Here is a 13,295-nt window from a genome sequence, read left to right on the forward strand (position 1 = left end):
AGGATGGAGTCCTTCTGGAAGATCAGCTGAAGGGAAGAAAAAGGAACAGATGTCAGAAAGCCTATGCCAGCATTACAGTTGGCAGGAATGGAGCCTCCCCTCAGGCCCAGGGGACTGATAGACTCTACTAGAGCGGATGGAAGAGTCGAGCATCACGACTAAGACACAGTCAACAAGCAGAGTGACAAACAAATACAGGGGGTGTAGCGAAACTGAAAGGCGTGGTTGAGCAATGGGAGGCCCCACACCATGCTTAGCCATGCCTCACAGTTTCCCTACATCAGGACATAGTACAATGGCTATGCCAGGAGACTCTCATGCCTGAGACTCCAAAGTCCCAGGTTCAAATCCCCGTACCACCATAAGCCAGAGCTGAGTAGTGCTCTGGGGAAGAATAGGAAGACAAGGAAACAAACAAACAAACAAACAAACATCTGAAATACCAAATCCACTACCTACATTATAAAAACAATGCCATAAAAGGGAATAGGAGAAATCAATGACGCACTGCTATAAGCAACAGCAAACCAGGAGGGCTTGAGATCAGATACAGAAGGAAGACCTTCAGCAGCTCTTACTGGGAGACTGGCGAGAATGGTGTTTACACATGTAATTAATCACTCTTTGCCACCACCATAGCTGGGGAAAGACATCATGCTTATTACAGCACCAAAGGAAAATATGGAGGTGATATTAGACGGTCAGGTTGTTTGCAATCCAAGGCACATGGATACCTGGACAAATTTGAAGAGTTATATAAGTTAAAAATTGGAATCAGTTGCCACCAGGATCTAGACATGTTAACACATGGTCACAGGCTGTCTTTCTAATAACCAAGATGGCCATATATGATAAGCCTGGGATTTACTTAGCTGTAAAGAACAGTCATTAAGTATAAATAACATCATTAACTTTTTTAATACAGATATATGAATGCTTCCCTATGGACATTTCAAAGGAGATATTTAGGAGGGTTAATTGACAAGGAGAAGCAACTGCCCTGATCTCACATCTTACAGTGGGTGTTGAAAGCCTTTAGGTTCTGGGACAACCTGACAACCAAAAAAGGTCAAGAAAACAAAACAAAACAATAAAGACTTACAGAAAGAAAGAAAGAAAGAAAGAAAGAAAGAAAGAAAGAAAGAAAGAAAGAAAGAAAGAGAGAGAAAAAGAGAGAGAGAGAGGTGGCGTACTGGTTGAGTGCACATGCTACAATGTGAAAGGACCCAGGTTTGAATCCCCAGTCCCCACCTGCAGGGGGAAAGCTTCACAAGTGGTGAAGCAGTGCTGTAGGTGTCTCTTTGTCTCTCTTTCTCTCTATCTCACCCTTACTTCTCAATTTCTGGCTGTCTCTATCCAATCAATAAATAAAGATAATTTAAAAAAGGAAGAAAGAAAGAAAAGGAGGAAGAGAGGGAAGGAGAAAAGGGCGGGGCAGGCAGCAGCTAAAAATATCTCTGAGTTCTGAGAAGCAGGTAGATAAGGTAGGGGAAACATTAAAATGGGGCTGGGGAGACAGCTTAATGGTTATGCAAAGAAACTTTCAGGCCTTAGATTCCAAAGTCCCAGGTTCAGTCCCCAGCACCACCATAAGCCAGAGCTGAACAGTGCTCTAATGTCTCCCTCTATATCTCTCTCATTAAAATAAATTTAAAAAAACTAAGAAGACTCCTCTGAGCATTGAAATCAACTAAAAGTCATTCATTTGCACTTGTGTCAACAGATGAACTTGCTCTCTCTCTCTCCTTGGTCATGTCATCAACATTTCAGCAATAATGAAAATGTGGTTTGGAGAAGTGTGTCACTGCATGATAACGGAGGACACACAAGATGACTCATAATCACAATGTGAAACCCCTCCAAAAGTCCTCGAGATGTGCCATGTCTCTCACACTGAAAGTATCACAGTGGATCCAAGAGACTGTTGAGCTCACCTCTTACAGACAAAAGGAAACAACAGAGACGACACTAGAGAAATAACACTTTCTAAAAGCCAGTGCAATGTTCTACTGGCTGGAACGCCAAAGTTGCCCAGTCAAGAACAGAACAGTGGGCTTTTGTCAGGTGTTATCTTAAGACATCGCGCTAAGTGCGTTCACTAGCAAGGGTCTTGTTGAGCTTCCAGCTACCACAGGGCAAAGCCAGGATGCACACCCACTTGAAGCTGCCTGGTCTATGGCCTAGTAGACAGGCCAGAGGGCCAGTGGGAGACTTTGGGTTGAATACTGTCTACTGTGGTCAAATTGCCAAATATGCTTCTGACAAAACAAGTAGAGACTGTTCCCACAAATAAATGTGCCAATGTTAATTAACCCAGCAAATATGAAGGGTTTTCCCAAAATTAACTCCCAAGGTTTATTTGGCTACAGGTTACCTGAAACACAGTAGCTAATAACTGCGATTACAAGGAACTGAAAATATTAGCTAAGAGTATCACACTGGAAGCATTTAGAAGCCCAGTTCCCATTTATTCACCCGTGAGTGAGCTGGAGGTGAGTTGGAACAACCTAGCCGTCCTCTTGAAGTCTTAGTTTCTTCCTAAGTAAAGGGACAATTGTTTTTAATATGCATCTCCCTGACCAAAGAAAAATCAAGTGAGATGACATGACACACTTAAAATAGGGCAAGTTCTTAGGAAGTAGTCAAAGAAAAAAGGAGGGGGGAGGGGGGGAAGACTGATTTATGTGCTCCAAAACAAACCAAGAGGCTCCCCTCCAATCTAAACAAATTCCTTCCTGGTCCTTCTCATAAACAATGAAGTCTGGATGCTGAAAACACAAACACCTCCCACCTCTATTAGTGCAACTGCGCTTTTACAAACAGACATTTTTTATGTTGTACCACTGCTCAATTGCCTTTTGGGGGCCAAATTCCCTGTTCTTCTATTCCAGAAAGGTCGGGAAGAGGAAAAGGGGAGACACCACAGTGCCATGCCAGCTTCCCTAGAGCTGTCCATGGTGCTCCCATGGTGTGTGGGCCTCATACCCAGGGCTCACCTCAGACTCAGCAAGGTTACACCCGGCTGGATGAGCTATCTCCTGGTCCTGGATTGCTTTTCAAAAACTGTGTCTACTATATAGAAGAGTTTCACAAGAAGCACGGAAAGGGAGAAGTCAGAGCAGTGGTATATGCAGTGGCGGGGATTGAACTAGGAATCTTAGGCAGGCCAGCCTGATGCTCTCTCAGTAGAACTATTTCCCATGACACTTTAGATTTATTAAGATGATTATTTTTGCCTGAGCACAGCTCAGCTCTGGCTTATGGTGTTATCAGGGACTAAACTGTGCCCAAAAGCCTTTCCACATAACCACTATGTGTCCTGGGCCCACACTTTAAACTGGTGTTTTATTTTAATGAACAAATAACAACTATGGGCCTTCAGCAGTGCTCCTACCCCGATCCCCAGGGACCCAAGGAACATGTAACTTCTGAAGCCACCTTGGTCATCACCAGCCTGCCCCTGCACCATGACGGAACAGACGACACCGCATGTGTTGTCCTTGTGAGCCTGACTTTTTGCCTTGCTTGGCCCTTCTGAGTCTGTGCTTTAAAAAATGACAGCAACTTTCCCCATAAACAAAAGGGAAAAAAGGGATGTCTGCTAAGCTCTGAAGTAAGTGTGATTTCTTTAACTACTCAACCCTGCTTTCCCCTCCCCATGAAGAGTCAGTCCATCCAGCTGTGTGCAGAGCCCCTGTGGAGACGCAGGAGCCAAGAGCAGGACCGCTCAGTAGAGCGCACGCCCACCTGTGTGCAAGTGCCTGGCTCTGCGCGTTGGCACCACTTGGGGGCACCGTGGATGGCACCACCAGAGGGAGTTCAGAGCACAGTGAAATGGTACTGTGATGTTCCCTCATCACTGCCTCTTGTTTCTCCTTTCTCCTACCCTTCCTGAAGTCTCTAAGAAAAAACAGCCTCGGGGAGGCCAGTCCACAGTGATAATCATGCATGTAACTGAGGCTCTGGTGGTACTATAAAAGGGGGGGGCAGGCGGTGGTGCACCTGGTTGAGTGCACACGTCACAATGCACAAGGACCTGGGTTCAAGGCCCTGGTCCCCACCTGCAGGGGGAAAGCTTTTTGAGTGGTGAAGCAGGGATGCAGGTGTCTCTCTCTCTCTCTCTCTCTCTCTCTCTCTCTCTCTCTCTCTCCCCTCCCTTCTCTACCATCCCCTTTCCCTCTCGATTCTGGCTGTCTCTATGCAATAAATAAAGATAATTAAAAATTTTTTATTAAAAAAAGCTAAGACTGATAGTCTGGCAGCAGGTCCTGTGGGCCCCACAGATGAGTGGACTGTGAGATACTCACACACACCCAAGGGATCTGACTCCTCCCGTCTCTCTTGAGCATTCCTACCTCTCCAAATGCATCGGCCTGTGCTTCCTGAAAACATGAGTGTTTTGTCAATAGGCTTCCCTGTCATTTTCACACCAGAGGAGACTGGTTGCTTTAGAAATGAAGAGGCCAAGCCTCACTGAGCGCGAGGGGAGTCATACTGACTGCTGTGTTTACAGCAGGGTGTTCGGCACACAAGCTCTCAAACCCTCCGCCAGTTATTGGTGAAAGCAGCACATGTGGGTTTCATCACTGTGCCTCACTCTCCATAGGCACAAGCTCTGCCCTTCTGGTTCACTGCCCCGGGAGTATTTACTTGTTTATCGAAAGCTTTATTAATCCGAGAGAGAAAGAAAGAATCAGAGCATCACTCTGGCACATGCAGTGCTGCGGATCAAACTCAGGGGCAAGGTTTTATCCACTACATGCTGGGAGTAGTTGTTTTTCATTCCCAAACCAAATACAACAAACTGCTCCCAAGGATTTGTTGGGCTCCAAGCTTGGAGGAAGGGGCAGAGGACTTGATGAACTCACATAAACAACAGGCAGGCAAGACGGAATCCCAGGTCTGTCTCCCAGTTGTGGTGACAGGACTGAGCTCTTCAGTCACACTGTCACTGTCTGGTGGCCCAGGGGACAGCCCCAGAGGTACAGGGAGCACTAGCCCTTGGTGTGGGGTCTGTACCAACCAAACAATAGGCATGAACCCATCACATCTGCTCAGAGAATGCTTCGCAAATATTCCTGTGTATAAGTTTACTTATCTAATGAGAAGGTGAGGGAATGAGAGCATCAATCCAGTGCACTGGGTTGGTGATCAAACTATGCAAGTCTTGTGCTCTACTACTGAGCCCTTCCGTTACGACTTCAGGAATATTCTCAGTAGACAACACAGTTAACAGGTGTCCAGGGAACACTTGCTCTGGAGTTTGGGCCTGTCCCAAAACTCCAGACCCAGTACAGCTGTCTGGTCTTTTCAGGACTCATGAGAACACCTGCTTCCGGAAACGGCAGAAGAGAAGTGAAAAGGCAGCTCTTCCTGCCCCCTCTGACTCTCCAAGTCTCTGGGGCACCTCAAGATGCAGCTGTTTCCTCATCTGGCCTACACAAATGAGGATGGGAGCCAGGGGGAAGGAAGCGGGCTGTGGAGCATCCACTGAGGAGGGCTGAGGAGACATGCCCCAGCCTTGTCCTGGTGCTTCGAGTCGAGACCAGCAATGTGACTCTGTCCTTTTGACTGAGTGAAGAGATCCCCAACCTGTATCACAACACCCCAGTGTGAGGACAGGCCTCTGCTGTCCAGAGTGATGACTCTAGAACAATCACCAGGCGGGTGAGAGAGAGCATGTTATATCAAAGGCCTTCCAAGAGCTAGAAAGTGACAAGTCAGTACAAGGGAGCAGAGGGACCTAACCCTGGAGAGTTTACCCATCGGTCAAGTGACATCGAGGTCCCTGGAAACGCTGGATAAAGGGCCTTCACTTCAGGTGTTACTGTTTCCAGCTGGATTCTGTGAAACTGAAACTGACTTCACTCGCAAGTACCACAGACCCCTTGTCCCTACCACTACGCACAGGAAGGGAGGAAGGGACTTCCCCTCACCAATTCTAGAGAAAAGGGAATTGGGGCTGGGAGTGGAAGTTCAAGTTTCCCAAACAGAAGTGGGGAAGCCTACAGCCAACCTTGCCATGACTTCTGCTCAAGCACAGCTCTAACTCACCGCTGTGCAGGCTGGTCCCTTCTCTGTCACCTATCACACTAAGCACAGGCACAAATGGTGTAACCCAAAAAGGGGAAGTGTGTTTTAAAGAAGTGAGGTGTGTTCTCAGTTGCTGTTCATCCCACTTCACACAGTAACTTCTTATCGGAAAATGGCAGCTGGGCTGGCCAGCCAGCTCACGTGGAGAATACGCCTGCTGCGTCATGCATGTGGTCCAGGCCCAAGCCGTCTTCCACTGTGTGGAGGGGAGCTTTCATGTCATGGTGTCTTCCTCTCTCTCTCTCTCTCTCTCTCCCTCCCTCCCTCCCTCCCTCCGTCTGTCTGTAAAAGTCAGCCTGAAGGGGCTGAGTGGTGGCACAACTGGTTGAGCACACACATTATAGTCACACAGACCCAGGTTCAAGCCATTGCCCCCGAGAGAATTTGGTGTCTGAGTGGAAAACAGATGGGGAGCTGAATTTTTCAAAAAGATCCCATAAAGTAGTGAAGCAGTGTTGCAGGTGTCTGTCCCCCTCTCTACCTCCCCCTCCCCTCAACTTCTGTCTCTATCCAAAATCAATAAAATATATTTAAATATATGTATACATATCACCCTGGAGTGGTGAAGACCCAGCAATGATGACAGAGAAAGGAAGGGATAATGACAGAGAAGCAAAAGATAGCTTAATCAGAATTTTTTTTCCAATATAATACCAACTGATATATTACCTTTAATACCAGCAGTTTGAGGACACACAGAGTCCACGAGTCTTGCTCAAAGCTACAGCTCATCCCACTCACCTCAGCTCTGTGGCTCATACATGAACTTTAAGGTTATAAAGTGATTCAGATGTGAGACAACCCTGGTATAAAGGGTGTGAAGTACCCAGAGATGAAACACACACACACACAAACACACACACAAGCACACAAGCACACATGCACGCACATGCACATGCCAAACCCAAATTATCTGACTGAATCCTTCAGAAGGATCTATCCAGTAATTCTTCCTGGAGTGTGGTTAGGAAAACATGGTCAGTCTGAATTACAAGTTCGTGAGGTAGCTTTGGTCTCACTCATTAAAACACCACAGCAAACACAAAGCAGCCACCTCCTCACACCAGATCTTTCTGGAGCTGCATCAACATTCAGTGGAGTCATTCCTAAACACTGTCTGCTGCCCTTCCCTCCACACAAGCATTCCCAGAGCAGCCCGCTCTGGGTTGTGTGTGCGTGCCGCCCCCTAGTGGACGCAGCTTCCACATCCTGGGCACACCCTCACCCACCTAGTGTTAAGTAAATACTCTCAACACACACTCATTTATAACTTCTATGCTTACACTGCCATAATAATTACATGCGTTATGAAACTGAACCCAGAGGAACTACTAATGTGTGAGGCCTGTGGAAACATCATCTGGATAGAACTCTTCCTGTCTTCACACACCCTGTCTTCTGCCACTCTCCAGGGCACCTGTCAGACCCTGAAGGCTTTCAGACATCAGCTGTGGCCCTGACAAGACCTGCCGCGTCTGTAGATGAGTGAGGGTGGCTCATTCATTCGCTGGAAAGCTATGCAGCCCATGACCCTGGGAAACCAGGCGAGACTAAGGGTGGGGAGCACCTATGGGTGCTCACAGGATCGGAGCTTGACAGCAGCACTCTCCTCAGCAGCAGAGAGCAGGTGACGGGCTTTTGCCCAATGCTGGCTCGTATCTGTGGAGCCTCACAAGGACTCAGGCGCGCAGCCCGTCCCTCCCCCACCACCCAGCACCTGACTCTGCTTGACTTCAGCAGTCTGTCTAGAAGGTGCTCTGAGCAGCAGGTGCTGACCCGCACATTAGTCCCTCAGATGAGACAATGCTGGAACATGGAGCAGGAGCGCATAAAATCAGGACAAGGGGGGGGGGGGTCGGGCGGTAGCGCAGTGGGTTCAGTGTACGTGACGCAGAGCACAAGGACCAGCGTAAGGACCCCAGTTCGAGTCCCCGGCTCCCCACCTGCAAGGGAATTACTTCACAGGCAGTGAAGCAGGTCTGCAGGTGTCTATCTTTCTCTCCCCCTGTCTTCCCCTCCTCTCTCCATTTATCTCTGTCCTATCCAGCAACGAATGACATCATCAACAACAACAATAATAACCACAACAAGGCTATAACAACAAGAGCAACGCAAGGGGGAAAAAATGGCTTCCAGGAGCAGTGGATTCATGGTGCAAGCACTGAGCCCCAGCAAGAACCCTGGAGGCAAAAAAAAAAAAAAAAAACAGGGCAAGGAATATATGGAGGTGTGTGTGTGGGGGGGGCTCGCTCTTTTATAGCTTCTTTCCACCTGTGCATTCCCAAATGCTAGTATGAAAATCAAAAGACACTTGGAATTTTTGGACCAAGATGTTCCTTGAAGGTGAGTCTCATGTCTTACTGTAACTTCCCTGTATCCCTGGCACCCAGCACAAGTTGGCTATACCAAAGGTGCTTTGCACTGTGATGAGAGAACTTCTCTACTTCTCCCAAAGTAAGGTTGGGATGAGGGAGAAGACACTGAAAATTCTCATGTTTACACAGCAGTTTACTACTAAGAAACTCTACGGTGGAAATTACCTGAGGGCTAATTTATGTGTCGAGTACATGAGGCTTTCGTTTTGATGTGGTTAACGATCAAGTTGGTACGCTCAACAGAGCATGTTATCTTCCATAAAGGGGCTGGGCCGCACCTACCCAAGCTGAAGGTCTCCAGAGTAAGAAGAATTCTGTCTTCAGGACTGAGCAACCTCAGGTCGTCCCCAGGGCTCCATCCTGCAGACCTGCCTTTCTATCTACCGGGTCCCATAATCATGTGAAATAAATACACTTGCACACGACTGTGAAAAATGCATATAGAGGGACCACAGAGGTAGCTCAAAGGCTAGGGTGCATGCCCAGGTTCAAGCCACAGCACCATATGGGAGGTGGAAAAGTGGTCCAGAGGGATGAAAGTACACGTGTGAGGACCTGACTGGCCGGGGGCGGGGGGGGGGGGGGCTCGGTAGGGGGTGGGGGGGTGTCTCCCCTATTGGGTCTGCTTCTTTGGAGGAATGTAATACATTGTCTTGCCTGTGAGTTTTATTATTTTTATTTTCTGGATTTGAGGAAAAAGAGGAAAGAAAACCAGAGCATCACTCCAGCTCATATGATGCCAAGGACTGAACTAGAGGCCTCATGTTTAACAGTCCGCAGCCTTACCCACTGTGCCACCTCCCAGCTCGTGTCTGTGGGTTTTTCCTGAGACCGTGGCCATGAGTGTTCTTTCACTGCTCTGTCATGCTAACTATTAAAATATATTCCTCCCTGGGAGTCGGGCTGTAGCGCAGCGGGTTAAGCGCAGGTGGCGCAAAGCACAAGGACTGGCATAAGGATCCCAGTTTGAACCCCGGCTCCCCACCTGCAGGGGAGTCCCTTCACAGGCAGTGAAGCAGGTCTGCAGGTGTCTATCTTTCTCTCCTCTCTGTCTTCCCCTTCTCTCTCCATTTCTCTCTGTCCTATCCAACAACGACAACAACAATAATAACTACAACAATAAAACAAGGGCAACAAAAGGGAATAAATAAATAAAATAAATATTTTTTAAAAAATTTAAAAAATAAAATAAAATAAAATAAAATGTATTCCTCCCTAAGTAAAAATCAAACCATAATACACAGTCCAGTCATACGATGAAGGACACGCTAGAACTAGGGACAAAAAATGATGGTAAAAGAGGAAAGAAAAAGTAGACCAGTCCAATGTTGGCACAATGTCATTTTAGCGGGAAAACGGAATAAAACTTCATACTTCAAAGGAAAGACTTTGGCAGAATTTACACAATAGAAAAAGAAAAAAGAAAGAAAGCAAACCAAGGAAAGAAAAGAAGTTATTTGTTACCTCTTGGTTATCTTTGTTTTGGTTTGTCCAGAAAATCTTATGGTAAAGCGTCTCCATTGAGTTGCTAGAATCAGTTCGGTCAAAACAGTGACGGTCCAAGACTTCCAGTGTGTGTAAAACCCGACTGATGGTCACCCCTAGAAGCAGAAAGGAAGCTGTTTAAGAGGCCAGGTAAAGCCAGGAGAGAGCAAAATACAAACACCACCTTTATGTGGAGCCAAAGGGATTATGAGAAATGGTCGCTCCTGAGAGAAGAATTTGCGGTGGCAGGCAGGGCTGGCTGCAGGGCTGCTGGGACCTAGGACACAGGAGCCCATCTGAGTGACCGCTGACTCATAAACCACAGATACGACTGCACCTCTGCAGCTGGGCGTGGAGGGCCTAGTATCACTACTCAAGGCACTATTCCCAACATTGCGAACAAATCTGTTATTGGCGGAGATCAATGGTTTCCACACATCTACCATGAGGTGGTGACTGTGATGGAACCTGATGAACTTTCCCAAGGGTTTGGAGACTGGACTGCTTTCGTTATGCAACACAGGGGCAGGTACGCAAAGTGCAACACTCACTGGGAACTGTGTGGCACGGCAGAGTCCAGTGCAAGAGGTTTATTTTTTTACTGCATGAGGAAGCACTCTGCAGAGTTTGTTTTAAGGCTAGTGAAGAACTGAAGGGGAGCAGCATCTTTTTCAATCTGCTTCAGTTTAAAAAGGCACCACTGCTTTGCTTCGGAAGTGCTCTGCATGTGAGACGCAGTGAACTTCTGCCGCTCACTGGCTGTTTCTGGCTCCTAATGTGTATGTGTGCGTGTGGGGTAAGTTTGCTGCCAGGACTTTTTTTTTTTTAAATATTTTATTTATTTTTATTAATGAGAAAAATAGAAGGAGAGAGAGAAAGAACCAGACATCACTCTGGTACATGTGCTGCCAGGGACTGAACTCAGGATCTCACGCTTGAGAGTCCAATGGTTTACCCACTGTGCCACCTCCAGGACCACTGCCAGGACTTTTTTTTAACTGCTGTATTAGACTCCTAATGTGTGCATGTGCATGTTTGCCGCCAGGACTTTGTTTTTTTTTTGCCTCCAGGGTTATTGCTGGAGCTCAGTGCCTGCACCATGAATCCACTGCTCCTGGAGGCCATTTTTTTTCCCTTTTTGTTGCCCTTGTTGTTGTAGCCTCATTGTGGTTATTATTGTCGTTGATGATGCTGATGTCATTCGCTGTTGGATAGGACAGAGAGAAATGGAGAGATGAGGGGAAGACAGAGAGGGGGAGAGAAAGATAGACACCTGCAGACCTGCTTCACCGCCTGTGAAGTGACTCCCCTGCAGGTGGGGAGCTGGGGGCTCAAACCGGGATCCTCACGACGATCCTAGCACTTTGTGCCAAGTGCACTTAACCTGCTGTGCTACCGCCCAACCCCCCAGGACTTTAAGTTTGCTGCCGGGACTTTTCCCCCTGCATGCGCACACAAAGAAACCGTAACATTTTGGAGCAGTAGCAGAGTGAGTGGATTTTACTTTCTGTTCACTGTTGATGGTTAGAAAGAAAAATCTCCTCCAGGTGAGAATTGTAGACACTTCACTTTGTTGTCGCTAGAAGGCCGGTAGGTGCGAGAAATCTATCTGTTCAGAGGAGTGTGTGTGATGGAATGCTGTTGTGTGAGAAATGTTTTATGATGTCTGTCTTTGCCACCAGGACTTGGCTAGGGCTTTGTGCCTGCACGATTCCACCACTTCTAGGACATTCTTTTACATTTTGCCAAATACAGGGGGGGGGGGAGGGGAGAGACACCACAGTAGCACTCCACCACTTGTGAAGCTTCCCCCATGCACGTGCTCCCATGTGCCAGCAGGAGCTTGAACCCACGGTCTCACGCACGGTAGAGTGTGTGTCTACTAGGTGGCGAGCTATATCCTAACCTTGCTTTACAGTTTCAAAAGCCAAAACAAAACAATACAAGAAATGCCAACAAAAGCAAGCATGGCATGCTATGCTCCAGACAGGCTGGATCTCAAGAATGAGAGGTTTTGCCTGAAGACAAGCCCCCTCAGCCCCATTAGAAAACTCGCCTTCTATGGGCTTACCTACCTGCGGTTGACTCTTGGCACTTGTCAAAAGACCACCGGACTTCCACAGCTCGGCCTCTTTGCTTTATCTGTTGTTCTACCTCATAAATCCTTGCCCGGACCTGAAAGATAACCACTGCCAATTAGCTCATGCTGGGAAAGCCATGTGGGCCTCGGAAAATCATGCCACAGGAGCTTCCCACAGGAGCAAGGTGCCCTTGAAAGAGCTACATACCTAACCTGACTGCAGGAAACCTAATCCATTGCCCTAAGAAGACAATTTAAAGTTTGCAAGTGGCTGGTGCAGTTTTCAGTAACAAATATCCAGCCCGGAGCTAATGTGGCAGGTAGAGTGCCCAACTTTCAGTCATAAAACTAGTGAGAGAGAGAGAAAGTGCATGCAAAAAAAAAGGTACAAGTTCCAAAATGTCACCTCGAAGCTATTCCTCTAGATGTTCAAGTTACCAGTTTACATCCACTGAAGGGAAGAAACTGTCATAGACATTGAAACAATCCTGTAGTACAAGCTGCTAAAGTTTCTGAACTAAATAATATCCACAGGAGTGAAATCACAAGACAGCTTTTCAATCGAACAACCCCCCGTACTTCAGGAGTCCGGCTGTGTGGTTTCAGATCCACCAGCATTGCAGTCTGTGTGGACGGGGGAATTTCTGGAACAAGTGTCCAACAAGAAGGTGAAAAGAAAAGAGCCAAGCACATCAGCCTCTGTGGCCCTGAGGCTCAGTGCTTCCTCCAAGGGCATCCGAGAAAGCCCAGGCGTCCCCATGCTGGCCTGCCGCCTCCCAAAGGGTGAGGCCCCACCCAACGGAGAAGCCGAGTTCACCTGCTGGTTGAAGGCTGTGTTCCCACCCGGCATGGGCAGGCTGGAGGGGGCCACCTGCAGCAGGTCCAGTGGGGAGCCGGGGTTTGCGGTCTTGTTGTCGTTGGTGGAGTAATTCCACACCAAGGCACTTGGGCAACAGAGAGTGACGGTCTGTAGGGAGAGCAGGAAAAGGCACGCAGTCAAGAGAAAGGAGCCAGGGGTCACCGCGGCTTCTCGTCACCATGCCACCTGGTCCTAAACACATTCATTTCCTACCTACTTATGTCAAAGGTGAGCACTGTATTTGTCTTCACTTTATGTGTCATAGGACAAAAGACAGAACTGTCCGTTTGAAAGGGAGGAAGAGGATGTACTGAGGGATTAGGTAATATTATCATTCATGTGAAAATTCACCTAAGAAGCCTGGGAGGCTAAACAGAAATGCAGCCGCCATCATTTTAACCCC

General features: G+C 47.6%; 1 protein-coding gene across 12 annotated transcripts in view; it reads right to left on the reverse strand.

Annotated features, from left to right (window-relative positions):
- Positions 1-13,295, reverse strand: part of MED12L (mediator complex subunit 12L) — a 300,870-nt gene that overhangs the window by 225,964 nt on the left and 61,611 nt on the right. For all 12 annotated transcript variants that reach the window (XM_060197499.1, XM_060197496.1, XM_060197495.1 and 9 more), the window contains 3 exons: positions 12,851-13,000; positions 12,029-12,128; positions 9,933-10,069 (listed from right to left, as the gene is read on the reverse strand). In XM_060197499.1, coding sequence (XP_060053482.1) covers positions 9,933-10,069; positions 12,029-12,128; positions 12,851-13,000 — 387 coding nt within the window. The remainder of the gene's footprint in view (positions 1-9,932; positions 10,070-12,028; positions 12,129-12,850; positions 13,001-13,295) is intronic.

The sequence above is a fragment of the Erinaceus europaeus genome, chromosome 9, assembly GCF_950295315.1.
Source record: "Erinaceus europaeus chromosome 9, mEriEur2.1, whole genome shotgun sequence".
NCBI classification, from domain to species: Eukaryota; Metazoa; Chordata; class Mammalia; order Eulipotyphla; family Erinaceidae; genus Erinaceus; species Erinaceus europaeus.